Here is a 19,284-nt window from a genome sequence, read left to right as displayed (position 1 = left end):
TCTCCTACTTTGTGTATCAGAGATAAATTTCAAATATTATAATAATAATGGGGTGTGCAGGTGCAGCCCAGTATCTGCATCTCAAACACCCTGCTCCCTTCCTCCTGTCTGATAACATTTGCATCCATAAAGTCCTTTGTTTCAGAAAAAAAAAAAAATAATGGGGTGTGTAACAGAAAGCAAAATTGCATTAGGTTTACATATTGCCAAAGTCCTTTTAACCTCTGATTTTGCAGATAAATTAAAAAAAAAATTAATGTAAACGTGAGGAAGGAGGACGAGGGCCTTTGTGCCTGGGACTCACGGCAGCCTTTGGCAGGAGGAGCACTGAGGCCGGATCTGAAGACAGGAAGCCAGTCCTGATTCGAGAAAAAAACAAACTCAGGGAACAGCCATGGAGTATTTCAGAATGTCACCAAGCAATTCCTGGATTTATCCCACTGTGATCCTCTGTTGATTTTTCTCCATGATGAGACCTTTGGAACCCTTCCTTATCCCATATTTATCTGGAACAAGTAAAAATTTGATGAGCACAGAGATCACAAATGAGATTCTTCCTGTTTGGACCTACTCTTACCTGGTGCTACTGCTCCCTGTGTTCGCCCTCACTGATTACATCTGCTATAAGCCGCCATCATCCTGCAAGGGATCAGCTTCATCATTACCTGGTTGCTGCTCTTGTTTGGCCAAGGAGTGAAGGCCATGCAGGTTGTTGAGTTCTTCTACGGGATGGTCACGGCCACTGAGGTAGCTTACTATGCCTACGTCCACAGCGTGGTCAGCCCAGAGCACTATCAGAAAGTGAGCAGCTACTGTAGGAGCATCACACTGGTGTCTTATACAGCAGCCTCCTTGCTGGCCCAACTCCTAGTGTCCCTGGCCAACCTGTCGTACTTTCATCTCAATGTCATAACCATGGTCTCCGTCTCTGTCGCCTTCATTTTCTCGCTTTTTCTACCAATGCCCAAGAAAAGCATGTTCTTTCATGCAAAACCCAGCAAAGAGATAAAGGAGTCACCAAGTACGGACACAATATTAAAAGAAATCTGTAAGGATGAAGCACCAGGCTATGAAGAGAAGAAACTCAGTTTGGAAACACCTGTGACTTCAGGGAACCAGGATGACGGCCACTTAGGCAGCCCCCAAACAGTGGCTTTGAAAGTTTTTGTGCAGTGGTTCCAAGATTTGAAGGAATGCTACTCCTCAAAACATCTTTTTTACTGGTCCTTATGGTGGGCCTTTTCCACAGCAGGTTTTAACCAGATTTTGAACTATGTTCAAATCCTATGGGATTACAAGGCACCATCACAAAATTCTTTGATCTATAATGGGGCAGTGGAAGCTATTGCAACATTTGGAGGGGCTGTGGCTGCCTTTGCTGTGGGTCATGTAAGGGTCAACTGGGATCTTCTGGGAGAGCTGGCTCTGGCGGACTTCTCGGTTGTCAGCGCAGGCTCCCTGTTTGTCATGCATTACACAGTCAACATCTGGGTCTGCTATGCTGGCTACCTGATCTTCAAGTCCAGTTACATGCTTCTTATAACCATAGCAGTATTTCAGATTGCAGTTAATCTCAGTGTGGAACGCTATGCCCTGGTGTTCAGAATCAACACCTTCATAGCCTTGGTGATTCAAACCATTATGACTGTGATTGTGGTAGACCAGAGAGGGCTCAACCTGCCAATCAGCATTCAGTTTTTAGTGTGTGGGAGTTATTTTGCCGTCATTGCTGGAGTTTTCCTAATGAGAAGTTTGTACATTATCTACTCAGCCAAATGTCAAAATAAGGAAACGCAGAACCTTGATACCACTCAGAATCCAGATGATCCATCCCCAGGGGAGCCAAGTAACAATTTCATCATGTTAACAAAGTTCTAACTTCAGTGCATCAACCGGTGCAGTGATTTTCAAATGAAAGTAGAGGATTTTGAGAAGGATGGTATGATACATATTGGCACAGTTGACATGCTTTGCACACCTGAATTCCAATGATCTTTTTTAAAGCCACAACGAAGCCTCAGCTCTAGACCAGATAACTGTGTGCCCAACTTAACTGAATGCAGTCAACAGGGACCATTACCACCACGGAGGCACCCATGCTGGGGCCCTGGAGAACAGCAGTAATTGTTCATAATTTTGATCATTTGTAAACACATACAAATGTCATAGAAATAGGCTGTGAGAAACTCCAGCCATTCTAGACTTGACATTCTCCATCTGCGAACAGAAATACTAACTGGAATGACCCTTGGACTGAACCTCAGCTTGGTTTAGATACTTGCTTCATCTCGCCAAAGCAGGCAACTCTGGGACATTTTTGCCACACTTTTGGAAAGTTTTATTTCTGTTCAACTTACACTTCTTTGAGAGAATTACAATATTTGGTCCCTTTTCTAAGGGTTTCTCACCAACCTGATGACACAATTTACCAGTTATAACTTAATATCACCGCTTAAATGTTTTCATGGTCATTTTTCATTTCATGCCTTGCTGAGTTTTACCACTAAACTCTACCTCAGGAACAGCTCCGATATTCGTATGTCTGCAGAATGATCCTCACATCAACTCCCAGAGGCCTGGGAAGAGTGATGGGTCCTCTCCCACCCATGACACCTGAGAGAAGTTTTAACTTTAAGTCAGTATAATGTCTGTCTACAATGAGAAAAGGTAAGAAGATAAGAGAACATTTATGGAAGGGAATAAAACACTTAATTGTTAAATGGCAGAGACTTTGCTAAGTAAAATGTGTTCAAAGTTTTTTCATGAATTCTGAAAAAAAATTAATGTAAACAGAATGAATTCCATGTAGTTCCTAGATACAACTCCAATAATGCAATACTATTTCTCTCTGTCCTTCCTCCTTCAATTTTTTGTTTTCTTTTTTAATTTTTACAATGACATATTTTTAATTTAACTTAATTTTTATAATTACAGGCTTAATTTTCCACTAAACAGAGAGTTCTACAAGTAAAAAGTAGATAGACAAGTGTTCAATAGGAATATAGACAAGGGATATAAACACTAATCGAATCCCAAGATTTCAATTTCAATCATAAACATGACATTTTTTGTACTCTGTACATTAGCAACCAAAAATCACAGAAAATGTGATTTTTGTATTTTTGGGCCTAGCTTATTTCACAAAGCATAATTGTCTTTAGTTGCATCTATTTTGTTGTGAAAGAGAGGATTTCATTTTTTATGGCTGAATAGTATTCCATTGAGTGTGTGTATTTACCACATTTTCTTTATCAGTCATCAACTGATGGACAAATAGGTTGATTCCATATCTTAGCTATTGTGAACTGTGCTGCTGTAAACATGGGGGTACCAATTACTGTTTCACATGTTGATTTCATTTCTTTCTAATATATTTCCAGGAATAGAATGGGTGGTTCATTATATATTTTGCAGCTACAGTGCCTACAACATTGTCTGGTTCTTTAAAAGTACCCAATAAATATTTGAAGGAAAAGCAAAAGAATACATGGAGTGATACAGTATTTTCAATTTTTTCTTCAAGTTTTCTGTATCTTACTGGGCATGGCTACCTTGATGTCACTGATAACTGAGTCATTCATTTATTTTTTTTATTTTAGAATGAGCTACTCTGATTCCTGTTAAGTCCTCAGAAATCGTATCAGTGAATGACAACCTCAAATCACTTTTCCTTATTTTCTTTTCTTGTTTGAAAAAGTACTTAATTACAGAAAACTTCCTATAAGAATTATGCATACATATGAAGGATTGTGTTGTCATTAGGATCAGTACCTTGCTGAAAATGGCAATTTCAGACAAATAGTAATTACTATCTGTTGACTTTGCTCTTAATTTTTCTACTCAACTGTAAGAATATTAAAGAGTCTTTGTGGAAGCACACACAAGTTAATGAACAAAACTGTTACCTAACAGAGATGACTTTTAACAGATCATCATTATATGGAACTAAGAATCTTTCACATTATATGGAACTAAGAATCTTTCTAAAAACTAGGCTTTTTATATTATATTCCAAATATCTTCTTAAGGCTTATGTTGATATAAAACCCAAAGTGAAAACATCATTGCAGCATTATAGCCAAGACATGGAATAAACCTAAATGTCCACTAGTGAGTAAACAGATAAAAGCATGTTTTTATATCATATATATTGCATAATAGAATATTATTCATTTTCAAAACAGAAATTATGCTGCTTTTCACATCATAGATAAATCTAGAAGACTTTGCACTAAGTGAAATACAACCAGGTAGAAAAAGTAAAATATTGCATGAACTCCCTAAATGTGGAATGTAAGTCTGACTCATAGAAGCAGAGAGCAGAATGGTGATTAGAGATAGTGGTGGGAAAATGCAAAATACAACTCCTCAGGTGTAGTCTATTGAGCATTGATATATACAGTATTTACTAAATGATACAGAGGAAAACTGTAGAATATCTAACTTTGTAAAAGTTCTTAAAACCAATTATTGCCTGTTAAACTATTTTTGTTCATTAGATTCTGAATTTCTTAAGAATAAAACATCCTGTCATACTCAACTCTATACCACTATAATCTAGAAAACAATATTTTGTCATTTATGAGGGTCCTTTAAAAAGTTGGTGGAAAATTAATCGAAAGATGTTGGCTTTTTTTGGTAACAGAAAATTTTGAAATCTTTATGATGTTCATAAAGGATTTTCAAAAGAGTTCATGGAAAGTGTGTGTTATGAACAAATTGTGTATCTTTGAATTCCATTTTTACAGAAACTTTTTGAAGTACCTTCATATATATTGCACTTGGAATAGTCTCCATTTCCTTGTAAATATCTTCCATTTTAAATATTTTGTGCCTATTTTTTCTTTTCAGTTGATATAAAAAAGATAACTTTTACAATTATTTATTTATGTATTTGGAAGGCAGAGTTACAGAGAGAGAGGGAGACACACACACACACACACACAGATCTTCTATCCACTGGTTCCCTTCCCAAATGTTTACATCAACCAGGGCTGGGCCAGGCCAAAGCCAGGGGCTCAAAGCTTCTTCCAAGTCTCCCACATGGGCTGCAGGGATCCAGACACTGGAATTGCAGCAGCTGAGTCTCTAACCAGTGCCAATATGGGGTGCTAGCTTTGCAGACAGTGGCTTTACTGACTATGCGACAATGGTGGCTCTCAATAAGATTCTTAATTGTTTTAAAAATCAAGCATGCACCCCATAACTGAAGAAGTTGGGACCTTTACTTATCACTTTTAATAAATACTTTTTGCCAACGTTCTATAAAAATTGTATTATATTAAGCTTTATTGATACAACTTTTAACCCATTACTCTCGCCATATTTAGAACCATTCCATACCCTCTGGAAGGTCAAGGCTTCTGACTGCTGCCAGGCAACCATTAGTCTCCATAGATTGTCTTGCTACTGGCCTCGTTTTGTGTGTCGCTTGTGATATTAAGGTTTAGGGGAGTGAAGTATCTCTGTAAACTCTGATTCTTGCTAATTTTCTTACTCAAAATTTCTTCTATAAACCACCCTTTCTGATCTGAGCCACGTACTATACTTTCCTTTGTAGACTGTCTTCTGAAGGATTGAGATTTTCACCTATATTTCATGGCATTAAATGTTCAGACCCACTATGCTTTTAGAGAATGGTTTGCTTCTGATTCTTGAAAGACTCTGTTGCCTTGTTCAGATAACTTAATGCTGGGTGATAAGAATGTATTGGAATTTTTGTTATTTTATCTGAAATTGCTGATTGATATTGTTGAACGATGTAGATCATTTTTCCTAACTATGAAAAAAGTTGAATTGTTGAACATAATTGATATTAGTAAACAAATTTTCCTTTAAAAAATCTCTTTTATCAATTCTGGTTATCCTTTCCACTAGTTGATACCATCGATCAACATTTTAGCACTTAAAAGTGGTATTGCTTAACCTGAGAATTAGATACAAAAAGACAAATGTGTGATTTGCGAGTATGGGAAATACTGTACCACTCTTCATCCTTACTTTCTAGTCTCTTATACAGAAGGCTGTTTTTATTTGTTGTTATAAATTCTGAAACAATGCTTTGTAAGATTTTTTAATCAGCATGGGTTTTATTCATATATGAGAGCAATTCTAGAAGTTTTTATAGATGCAGGAATGTGGTACAGTGGTGAGGACATCTCTTGAAAGCCCTGAATTCTATGTTAGAGATCTCTTCTTCTCTTTCTCTCTCTTTTCCTCTCTCTCTCTCTTTGCGTGTGTGTGGGTGTGGGTGTGTATGCCTTTCAAATAACAAATTAAAATGTATTGTCTTTCATGCAGAATAAATAAGTTTAAGGAAAAATGGATTAAAGTGTAATCTTTTGTCTAGCAGTAAAGATGAGGCTTGGAACAACCACAGCCTAGGAGTACCTAGTTTCAGTACCTAGGTTTGAATACCAGCTTTGCTCTCACTTCCAGTTTCCTGCTAATGCATATCCTGGGATGCAGGAGGTAATGGCTTGTTACTTGGGTCTCTTTCACTCATGTGGGAGACTTGGAATGACTGTCTAGTTCCTGGCCCAGTCCTGATCATTATGGGCATTTGGGGAGTGAATCAATAGATGGGAACTCAGTCTGTCTACATCTTTGTATCTTCCTCAATCTCTGCCTGAGAAATTAATACAAATTTAAAAATAGATATAAAAATAAGCTAATATTGTTCATAAAGTATTTGAAATCCATGCATTTTTTTTTTCACCAAAAGGTTCATGGAAAATGAGTATAATTATAAACAGTGCATCAGTAACGAAATTTTTCAAGATTCCCTGAGATGATATATGTGTAGCCATTAGCAAAGCACAGGTTTATTTTAAGTGTCCAATAGTTTCATCGTTAAATACTGTTACCACACATTGTTCTTGAAGTGCCCAAATGAAAAAGTAGAAAAATCTATTTTGTAACAAACACTTTAATATTCCTTTGCAAAACTGTCTTAAAGGTACTTTCTCACAGTTTGTAAAAGTATCTTACATGGAAATTTGCTAAGATACATATTTACCTCATAAAATAATGGTATATTTAAGAAATATCTTCAAGGCTTCAGATATTCTACTAATGCTTGCCCAGTTTTTGGAAAGAAAAACTTGGACATAATAAGTTACCTGCAGAAGGATCCACTCTAAGAAATTGGTTATTAATGTAATCAGGGTGTCTCCCAATTGGTAAATTCCTAGTTCCATCATCATCAAGCAAGTACATATGTTGGAATTTATTGCATAATTTACTATAACAAGTATAAAAGAAGTTGTCATAATAGAAAGCTGATGCTCTACCAGTTAAATTAAAATAAAGGAGAAGAGGAGGATTAAGAAAAGCACCATGAGTGGGAGAAGGGAAGAAAGAGGATGAAAGAATGGAAAAGTGGAAAAGGAGGAGTAGAAGGATGTGCAACACTATCTTGAACAAGGCCAAGAAAGAAAAATGTGCGTGGAGGTGAGGTTTCAACAGTTCAGAGAGGCCCAGCTGAACAGTCACCATGAGTCCTTTAGTTCTCTCTGAAAAACGCCCCTTTGATTTTTTAAACACACTTCGAACATCTTGTTAATAGTTGAAATATGTTTCTTATAATCGATTTGGTTTCCCCCGCCAAAATAAATTTTCCTGAAGGGAAGTATTGCCTTCATCAGTTAAAACTTTGCAGACCAGTGCTGTGATGGTCTTTTGCTATGTCAGCTTTGCTAAGCTGAAGTTCCTTGCTACTGAATCAAACACAGACCAAGGTATTGCCAAGGTGTTCTGTATATGTGACTAAGGTGGATCATCAGTGGACTTTGAGCAGGGAGATTAGCCTGAGCCATGTAAGTGAGTTGACATTCATTGGTTGAAAGACTTAAGAGCGGAGCTAAAGCTTTTCCTGATGAAGGAGAAATCATGCAGTGTCAGTTGCTGAGAGTCCCCTCCTGACCTCTGTCAGGGCCTGGCCTATGGAGTTTGGACTTAGCCCCTCAAATGTGTAAGCCAATGGCTTGCAACGCATCTCTCAATATACATCTCCTATTTGATCCATTTCTCTGATGGGACACTGACTATTCCACCAGCATAGCATTTCTATACACACAGATACAGAATCTGGTGCATTACCATTCAGCTGGCCAAGAAATATAACCCACAGAAACTATTTAAAACCACAAACTCTTTGGGCATTTTAAAAAGCAGGAAATAAAGCAAAAAAACTGACTCTAACACACTCAGTAAAGAGTGATATTAGATAGAAAAATATACTAATCTGAAAGAACAGTAATTCTCAGGTGGGAGGGAATTTGCTGCTTCAGAAGCAGAAGATGAAAATAGCATTCAAGTGGACAAGCATTGTAAGACAAAATCCATCATGCAGCGTTTATAATCCATGTTTAAAGTGCTGGACTTTATCCAGAGAGCAAAGAGGAGTCATTGAAGAATTTCTGTTTGATTTAAATGCTGGCTAGGGGGGTAGGGGTTGTGGCACAGCACAATTTGCCACTTGGAACATCCATATCTCACACTGAAGACAGCTTTGGCACCTCTGCTTCCGTGTATATATGTATGTATGTGTGTATTTATCTTCCATCGGCTGGTTCACTCAACAAATCGCCACAATAGCCCAGGCTGGACCAGGCTGATACCAGGAGCCAGGAGCTTCTTCCAGGCCTCCCATGTGAGTGCAGGGCCCCCGGTATTTGGAGCATCTTCTGCTGTTTTCTCAGGACCATTAGCAGGAGGCTAGATGAGAAGGGGAGCAGCAGTGTCTGTAACTGGCTAGCAGCCGGCATCCCAGTTCCAGCTGGCCCCTAATGAACAACTTTTAAACTAGGGCTTATGAAGTAACATGTGCCTTCTTCACACATCGTTTTGGCTCTTATGAGAAGAGGTTGTAGTAAGAGGAGGGGAGGCTAATAGAAGAGGCTGCATTTTCCAAGTGTGTTGGCATGATTGGTATCACCATCTTTTCTCTTTCTTGAGCCCAGATTTGGAAGGCTAATTCTCAGATTCTTGCCATTCACGTGTTGTTTGAGAGTTGTATGTATCCCTTGGGACTGATGTATTTAATTTCTGGTGATGCCCTCCAGTGGCTTTTGTCTTCAGGAAAGAAGGCCAAGAATTAAACCAATGGGCTCACAAAATTGAAGAATCCTGGATCAGTGATTTGCAGCACGTGGTCGAATTGCCTGAGTCGAGAGCAACCTTGCAAAGACAAGGAAATAAGTCTCTGTTGTATCAAACCACTGAGCTTTTTCTATTGCTCAATAATTTAGCTTAATCAATACCTCAGGTGAGAGAAAGATGGTAGTTTCAATTTGAGAGGAAATGGAAATTCATGGCAGTAGATAAGACAACATGGGAAGAAAACTTAGAAGGAGGTGAAAAGTGATTTTGGGACAAGCTCTGAAGAAATCTTTCATGAGGTCTGATACATGAATAAGGAAAGCAACTGCTGTGTGTTAAGTACTAGAAATCAGGAGTCTCATTTAAATTTGATCTTATTCAATCTGCTCACATTTTTGATTGATTAAATAATGTGCCCAATTTGCCCAGATTTTCTGGTTTTAAAGGAGTGCTTTAAATGTTCCAATTTGAGCTCTCTTAATTTTTAAAACTTAATTCAGTTAATTAGAATAAAAAAATCAGTATATTGTGTGAGAAAAAGCTGGTGGCTCCTAAAGTAAAGCCAATAGATGGCTGGTTCATATCATCTCAGTATCAGACTTTATTCCATTTTTAAGATCATATATTGACTCAATTTTTAAATAAATTTATTTTATGTATTTAAATATCTTTTTACATGTATACACACATTATATTACATTTTTTTTTGCCTGAAATCAATTCTATTCTTTTGTCCAATGTTTGACAATAGCAAGAAGAAGGGAAGAATGAAGGAGAGAGAGAAAGAAAGGAAGGAAATAAAAATAAGCATTTCTTTTTAGGGACATGTTAGAAAGAAGTGATTTTCTCAAGAATCTCTGCTCTTCACAGCCTAATCAGCTTAATAAGCCATATATAGTAGTAGAAATCTTTGCAAACATTTACGACATAACGTGAGATGATACTCTCTAGACATTACACAGTTTGTGCCTGATAGAGTGTGGACACAAAATCAGTGGGTAAGGAGGGCAAACTGAGGTTGCCTAGGGCCATTTTCCAAGGTACCTGCAAAATCTTTCTCTTCATACAACAGGCTTATGTGCTGGCTAAACTTAACTGCTATTTAGTCTCAGCACTTGAAAGTGTCTCACAAACACATGTGATTTGATCATATTGGCTATAAAAAATCCTTACATTGTGCACTTTTTTATTTTTAGTAATTTATTGTATATTTCTACGCAATTTATTATCTGTTTCTTCAGCCTGTCCCCTAATTTAGAATCAGAATTCTTTCTAAAAACTCAACAATGAAGTTGGGTCAAAGTTCTAGATTTCTTCTACCTCTTTTTCTTTTTTCTTTTGTCTGTAATCCATACATAATTTGAAACTTTGAAAGACAGCGGAAGTCTAGAAGTTTAATTTGTATTACTGTTAAATTTTCAAAATTTGACACACTTAAAATTAAGCATCTTGAAAGAAGATGAAATAGAGTTAAATCTCTTCTAGGCTCCATCGCTGTGTAATTTTACAAAATCACTTACCTAAAATCTAGCACCTGTAATGGGAGTGGAGACAGCCTTGGCTTCCTTTCCAGGACTGAGGTTCTGTTTGTTGATGCAATCACTCCTGGCGTTTGATACTTTTTAGCAGCCTGAGGACTTACATACATTATTTCCAGGAATGTAAATCATCCAAAGAATTTCACAAGACCATTTTTGTCACTTCTTACTGCTGATTGGAAATTTCATGATGGTTGACTTCATCAAATGTGACAACTAACAATTAATTGTATTTTTCCTCACAACAGATTCAAGGAAAAATACTGGCTACAACCAGCATTTAAGACCCCAGGATATGCCTTTGTTTTTTTCCCTTTAAGAAAGAATAGAATTGAGGTTTACCAAAGCAGCATGGGTTAATATCTTGAAATGCATTCTTAAAAGAATACATGAAAGTCTAAAATGAGCCCACATAACAATGAAGTTAAGTACCTATTTCACAAATGCAGTCCGCAAAAATATGTTGAGTTACTCTTTTACAGTATTTTATATTACCCAAAACTTAAGCTTATTCTTTATTACAACAGCTTTATTGAACATTCTAATATCAGCTAACAGATAATTTGGAAATTTTCAAACTTTAAAATGTAAAGTCATTTCTTATATAACAGCACATCATCAAATTTTGCACTTTGGTTTAGAATTTAACAATCTGACTTTGAAGACAGGGACTCTTCTAGCATGCTAAAGTGAGTGTCCTTTATATAAAGACTATTATTGAAAGAACTGAAGGTCAGAGAAATAATCACGCAGATGGGTCACTGGCATTTTGCAAAGCCATATGCATTAGAGCTGAAATGTGTATTGACATGGAATATTAGTATTATCCAACTTCACTTTTGTTTACAGGCTAGTTTCAAACAGAACAAATGTGAGAATGATGCAATAAAGTTTTACACAATTCAACATAGAAGGAAATAATATCATCTTAGAAAGACTAATAACTTTAATATCTTTTTTGGGGGGGATGTATTGTTCAGAATGACCAATAATGGAAAAATATACTTCGATCAAATGTGAATTCTTGTGTCTTAAGCAGTTTCCTTCTCTTTACCACTAATTGTATGGACAGTGATTTATAAATGCAAATTTCCATTGTTTTCTAATCAACATTAAGCAATGTCTTGATGTGGATTGTGCTCTCTGTGCTTCCCTTCTCTCTCTCTTCCTTTCTCTCTCTCTCTCTCTCTCTCACACACACACACACACACACATACACACACAAACTCATACACATTCAATCACAGCTGCACACGAAATCCTGCAGACCAGCAGGGGTGCAACCAATGCAAGAATCTCAGCATAAATCCTTTGTTTTTCTCTTTGTATGAGAAGTGAAACTTGACTAGGAGCAGAAGAGAAAAATCAGATGGAAAAGAGACAAAAGAATGAGTAGCAAATGCAAAAACAAATAATAGAAATAATTTAGCAGAGCATATTTCTCTTCATCTTATTTCAAATCAATAACTTTCTTTTGGTGTTAATGCATAACACTAGGAATAAAAATTCAACTCTTTAGCTCTCTTTTAAAAAAGTTTTGAAATGAAATGTTTTTGATGTTTTATTCAGGGATTCTGTCAGTAGCACTTTGAAAGGTGATATGGCTATCTCTTTATTTTCTGTTTTATTTTACTTTTTAATAGGATTGATTAGATTACAAAATTAGAAAAGTCACAGAACAAAGAAATAGATCACTGAAATATATTGCTGGTGTATATTTATTGTTATTTTTATTTGCTGAACATCATTACATTTCTCTATGCATCTAAACATCAGAAAGCATAGCTAATTCATGCCTACATATATGCATGGAAAGATATTAAAATCAAATAATATCTTAAAATATAATTAAACAGAAAATCATTGAATGGAAACAATTTATTTTCAGTATGAAATCATTGAGGTGAGTGTTTTAATTTTCTTTAACTTAAGTCATGTGACCCAAATCAGTAAGTGTTGCAGGAAGGAACAACTTTATTAAGGCTGAATGTAGCTTCCAAAGATTCTAGGAGAACAACACCTGGTGCTACAGAATTCTGAAGCTGGGCTCTGCAATGGCCCTGCCAAACTTTCCATGATATTTCTTCCCACAGGTTCCTATACTTATATATATTACCCATACTTATATATAAATCTATATATCTACCTCTAAATATATTTATCTATATCTATATGTATATCTATGATGATACTCTAAGAAGTTTGTGGAAAATGGAATTAAAAAGACAAGTTTATTTTGGCACCAAACATTTTGTGAGCAGTATAATCTAGGACGGCTGAATAGTGGTGTCCTGCAGTAGCCTCTGCTACAGAGAAGAACCAGGGCAACAAAGGAAGAACTTCATTTGGAGGAGTTTGACTGAGGTAGGACTCTGGAAGTCACTAAAGAGCTGATGGGAACACTAACCAGCACATCAACTCTGAAAGCCAGCACACAGAGAGGACACAAACACTGCAACTCCTACCAGCTCTCCAGCAGGAGGAACTCTACCTGGACAGGTAAAGGTACGTTGGAGAGTACAGAGATCCCCATCATTGCTGGAGATTTGCTTCCCAAACTATAGGAGAATTCCACAATCCTCATAGACATTAAATCCAGGAGCTGGCTGGGCTCTGAGTGATGACTGCTTTGCTCCAAAAAGGAAACTTATGATTGTTCCTCATCCCCAGAAGTCTCAGACTTGAGCTGTTATAGCACAGGCACTGCTAGGCACCATTCTGTCTCAGGAATACCAGGCAGCTCCAGTTGCTGCCAGAAGCCCTCAAAACAGCAAACCCTTCAGGGCAGAAAACAGGTGCCTCAGTGTCCTACAGCTGTGAGAAATGCCCAATCTCCAGGGTCACCCTTGTCCACTTTGTGGGATCTGAGGAAGTTCCTCTCCACAACTTGGGGCTTAGTACCAGCATCCCAAAGCATACAAAGTCATGACAAAAAATAGAAAGAAAAAATAAAACTTCAACTTACTATCCTTGATGAATATAAATGCAAAAATTCTCAGAAAAATATTGGCAAAATCAATCCGAATGCACATAAAAAGATCAGGCACCACGATCAAATGGTATACATCCCAAGGAACAAGGGGGGCTTAACATTCACAAATCAATGGACAAAATAAATCACATCAACAGACTGAAGAACAAAAGCCATTTGATCATCTTAATAGATGTAAAAAAGCATTCAAGAAGACTCAATATATATTCATGATAAAAACTGTCAGCAAATTAGACATAGAAGGAACATGCTTCAAAATATAAAGGCTCCCTCCCGCCCCCCAACTCTGCCTATCAAATCTTTAAAAACAAACAAACAAACATTAACAAATGCTGGTGAGGATGGGAAGAAATGGGAACTCTTCTACACCATGGGAATGTAAAATATGAAAGCTATGAAGGGAAACAGTAGGGTCATCCCCTAACAAATAGAAATAGAAATAGAATTGCCATATGATCCAGTAATTTCAATACTGGGCATACATCCAAAAGAAAGTAAATCATAATATCAAAGTAATACCTGCTTAACAATGTTTATTGCAGCCTTTTTTACATAGTCAAGTTAAGAAAGCAATCAAGATGTCCATCAACAGATGAATGGAAAAGAAAATGTGGTTTATGTTCATAATGGCATATTATTCAGACCTAAGAAAGAATAAAATGTTGTCATTTGTAGCAAAATGTATGGGACCGGAGGTCAAAATATGACATGAACTAAATAACACATAGAAAGACAAATACTGTATGTTCTCTCCCACGTGTGGAAGTTAATGAAAACTTTATCTGAACAGAGAGTAGAGATTACTAGAGACTTGACTCAAAAGGAGGTTGGCTAAATGGGTAGCAAAACACAGAATGAATGAGATCCAAGTGTTGCATAGTACAGTGGGGTGACTATCCTTTGCAATAATCTACTAACATTCCTTTCCTGAGCAAATCAAAGACAGGAGGTTGAAGTATACATTCAGGAAGCAATTACAAATAGAGGGAAACATTAATCACCACGATTTTATCTGTACTCCTTATATTCATTTACTGAAATGTCACATTATGCCCTATAAATATTTATGTGCAATTATTATAAAGAAAAATTCTTAAATGTTAAGAGAAATGCTCACTAACCTGACTTGATTTTTACATATTTTACATATGCATTGAATTATCATATTGTACTCCTTGAATATGTACAGTTAAGATAATATTAGGAGCAGAAATTTGGCACAAGAATAGAGATGCGTCTTTGGATGCCTGAAGTCCATATTGCAGTGCCTCAGTTCATGTCCCAACCTGACCCTTCTCTAGCTTCTGTTAATGTGCACTTTGAGAACCAACATGTGGTGGCTCAAGAAGTTGGTTCTGTGTCACCCATGAAGGAAATCTGGATTGAGTTCCTGACTCCTGACTTTGGCTTGGCCCAGCCCTGACCGTTGTGGTCATTTAGAAAGTCAACCAGTGGATGAACTCTCTCTCTCTCTCACCATGCCTTTGAAATAAATAAAAATAAATGAAAATTCAAAAAGGTAATATGATAATTAAAATGTAAATCCATATATGAGAGTCCTTCCAAAATTTCATGAAAAATGCATCCTATGAAAAAGTTATGCATATATCTAAAAATTTTTGGAGCAAAGCTAACTTTACTTTTTAATTCCATTTTCCATGAACTCTTTGAAGTGATGTCTCAAATCTATATCTACCATTTATTATCTGTCTAACTATTTGGGTTTATTCCCTTCCCTCAGGGCTCATTTTAGTAGCCCAAGTTTATACTCACTTGTCCCATTCTAAACCTGCCTGCACATGACATGATCTGAAGACACTGATTCTAGTATCTCCCCTATGGCGAGCATGTGACGGTATCTGTGCTCCATGCTCCTGCCCCAGTTCCTCCAGCATTTTCATTACTCACCAGCTTCCATCCCGATCTATTTTGAGATGGGAAGGCATTAGTCAGAGGCTTCAGAATTAATCCCATTCACCTGCTTTCCTCGCTGATGTTGGGCTAGATGAGGCCAAGAAGGCCTGACTCAGAATATTTTGTTACTTTTATAGAAAGCTACATTTTTTTCCATTGTTTTTTGTTGCATTTATTTGATTTTGGTATGTATATAGGGGATTTTATGTTGGTATTTTTGTTGTATTTTTAATAACACACTAACAGAAGATTTATGTAGTTCAGAGATATAAGTCACACAGCTTACTTCATCCTATTCCAGGCATTCATTTTCCACAAAGAGAAAAATGCACACCAAATTATAATTTATGTTTCCTCACCCTTTATGAACTTGTGTTGTACATCATTTCAGCCCAGGTGTTGACAAGTTAATCATAATCGCAGCATGCTTCAGTGACCTAACATTATTTCAGAAGTATTGTAAATTCTTTCCCTAATCCAGATCCTCTACCCCAGATCGAAGTGTGACATATAGCAAACACTCTAGCATTCAGTAACTAAATGTTATTCAATGAAATATTTTTTCCAACTTATACTTTTATTATTATAAATAGTCACTGGATTCTCTAACTAAACAAAGAATAATAAAAAATGAAAATATAATATAAAAATTAAGTTAAAATCTCACAATGAGTGGCTGTTGAAGAATATAGTGAATTTTGTGATGGTAAAGCTAGACCAGTAATGGGAATAATTTTTCAGCTTTAATATTCAAATGACATAGCAAGAGCTACACATGTCTTTTACCTATAATTATTTTATACTGATGTCACTAATCCACGTCAAACATTTTGGCATTATAGAACTATCATATAGAATGTCATTCAATTGAATCGATTTATTTTCTTCTTCTCCCTTAAGGGGTAAGTTTCTGTGCTGTTTAATTGTAGACCAACTTCTGGGAGCCATGTATTGCAGCCCATCTCAGGGAGGAACAGTGGTTTTCATTCACTAGTTCTACTTGGGTGCTGATTGCAGGATGATCTTTCATTTAGTGTTCTGGGAAAAAATGCTCTCAGACCCAGAAATGCAAGAGCTAACACCCAGAATTCATTAGCATGTAAATAGGCATGGCCAGATTTCATATTTTAGGGCCACCAGTTGGGCTAGAGTAGGCTGGCTTCAACTAAGTCTCAGTGGAAGGAATAGACAACGAGGTTGTTAAATCAAATTAGCTGTTTGAAATGTAGGGTATCCCAGCCCAGGGTAATAACCTAGGGTCAAAACAAAAGACCAAGATCATAGAGGAAAACTGTTTCAGTACAGCTTATAATTAATACTGAAATATCTTCTAAATCTATTCTCCTGGCCCAAGATTTATGTTCTGGGCAACAAGAACTGAAAGAGAATAAGAGTAGAATGAGAAGACTTGATTAGACAGTGCCTAGGGTTGGAACAGTGAGGACTCATGGCAGAGTGAACATATTTATGTGAATGTACCATGCCAGTTCTCTACAGCAGTATCGTGGATCAGGAGTGGATTCATGAGTTGTGAAGTATGTTCTGTCCACGTGTGTATGATGACCAAATGTATTTCTTTTTTTTTAATTTTTCTTTTTATTTTTTGACGGGCAGAGTGGACAGTGAGAGACAGAGAGACAAGTCTTCCTTTGCTGTTGGTTCACTCTCCAATGGCCGCTGCGGTCGGCGCACCATGGTGATCCAAAGGCAGGAGCCAGGTGCTTCTCCTGGTCTCCCATGTGGGTACAGGGCCCAAGGACTTGGGCCATCCTCCACTGCACTCTCGGGTTACAGCAGAGAGCTGACCTGGAAGAGGGGCAACCGGGACAGAATCCGGTGCCCCGACCAGGACTGGAACCCGGTGTGCCGGCGCAGCATGTGGAGGATTAGCTTATTGAGCTGCTGCGCCGGCCAGACCAAACGTATTTCTAGCACGGCCGTCCTGCCATGTTTAATAACTCTAGAAAAGTGAGACACCAAAAGTGGTTAATGGAGTCCCCACTTATCTTGCATACATTTATTGGAACTAAATTTATGTTGCATTTAAAAACAAACATGAAAGTCCATAATCCAGAATTCAAAAATAACAGTTAAAATCAATGGTACAAAGATAGCCCACTACAAATATGATCACAAATAGTCCACTCTTTTTGAAGCTATTTAAATGACCAGTGATCATAATGGTGTGCAGCCAAACTCAATAGTGAGAAGTCACAATTGTAGATCACTATTGTCTAAAAATAGTTAACATTAAAATTAATAACATCAAATTTTACTGAGGAGGTATAGAAATAAAAATGTTAATGCATATGTGACATCCTACTTTGCTCAAGAAAATTCTTGCAAAAGTCAATCATCCTAGCACACTTTTTATCTATCTAGATATTCATTTGTAATTTTAAACTTTTTTATTCATTTATTTGTGAGGGAGAGAGGGAGACAGAGAAAAAGAGAGAGAGAGCACTCATCCACTGGTTCATTCTCCAAATGCCTGCAAAAACAGTTGGTGCTTGGTAAAGCCTGAATGTGGGAGCTGAAAAAGCAATACAGGTCTTCCAAGTGGGTGGAAGGAATCCAATTACATGACCCATCACTGCTGCCTCCCAGGTCAGCATTAACAGAAAACAGGAGCTGTGGCCAGATTGAACCCAGGTACTCCGGTGTGGGATATGGGCGTATTAACTGTTAGGCTACACATCTTTTTTAAAGGGCCAACTTTTCATTGTCCAAAGTGTCATGATTTGCACTACAAATTACATGGGCTACTCATTGTAGTAGGAGTTGGTACAGCCACTTTAAGGAAGTATATATTACTTATTAAATTAGAAAAAAACCTGCCTCACCTTTTCTTTCTGCTGTTGGGAGCATTTTGCGAGTGAACCAGGAGAGACATGTGGCACAGATCTGAACTAAACTTGCAGCCTGGAGCAAAGCCATCCCTAATGCATAATCATGGGCAAGAAAAATGAATATTTGTCATTTTAAGTCCCTACAATTTTGAGAGTTTTGTTATGAAGAAAAAATTACTAATATGCTTACTAAGCTTATAAATAACAAAATTTCCCCAACCTTTCAAATTGCAAATGTCTGTCTTTCTCTTTCTGTCATTTTGTCTTTCAAGTAAATGTAAATAATAAGTAAACATTTATAAAAAGACTAGAGGAGGGTGGTGTTTCCTTTCTCCTAAAAATATGGAAAATGAGAAAACAGACTATGTCATGTAGTAAATGCTTGAATGGCATATATTGATATGAATCCATATTTTCCTATCTGGAAGAATTCAAGTGTTAATATTCAATAGATAAATATATTATGTCATGATCACAAAATGAAATTCTAAATTTTAATAAAAATTACTATTTCCAACTATGTGTAACTATGTCGATGATTCTCACAATATATCTGTTAACAATGTATGCCGGTTACAAATCATACATATAATATGGTTCTGTTTATCAAAAATTAAAAATTATACAATATCATGTTTAGAAGGGCAGTCTTAATTGATAAAATATTTTTAAAACATGGCAGGAATTTAAAGATTAATGTTGACTGAGGTGCATAAAGTTGCAGTTACAAGGACAGATTCTGGACATCGAGGTCCAGGATGGCTGCTACTGGATGTGTTAATTAATTTGATGGTTGTAGTAGTACACATTGAACTCCTTTTCTATATACAGGGTCTTTGTCAATCACATATTTAAAAATATCATCTGCTAAATAAGCAAAAAAGATATC

General features: G+C 36.8%; 1 protein-coding gene across 1 annotated transcript; it reads left to right on the top strand.

Annotated features, from left to right (window-relative positions):
- Positions 1-394: 394 nt before the first annotated feature.
- LOC133765719 (thiamine transporter 2-like) lies at positions 395-1,878 on the top strand. The gene is given in 2 exon segments (XM_062199260.1): positions 395-629; positions 632-1,878. Coding segments are annotated over 2 exon segments (1,482 nt in total).
- The last annotated feature ends 17,406 nt before the right edge of the window (positions 1,879-19,284 follow it).

This window comes from Lepus europaeus, chromosome 8 (assembly GCF_033115175.1).
Source record: "Lepus europaeus isolate LE1 chromosome 8, mLepTim1.pri, whole genome shotgun sequence".
NCBI classification, from domain to species: Eukaryota; Metazoa; Chordata; class Mammalia; order Lagomorpha; family Leporidae; genus Lepus; species Lepus europaeus.
Note: the sequence above shows the minus strand (reverse complement) of the source record. Positions and strands in the feature narration are given on the sequence as shown.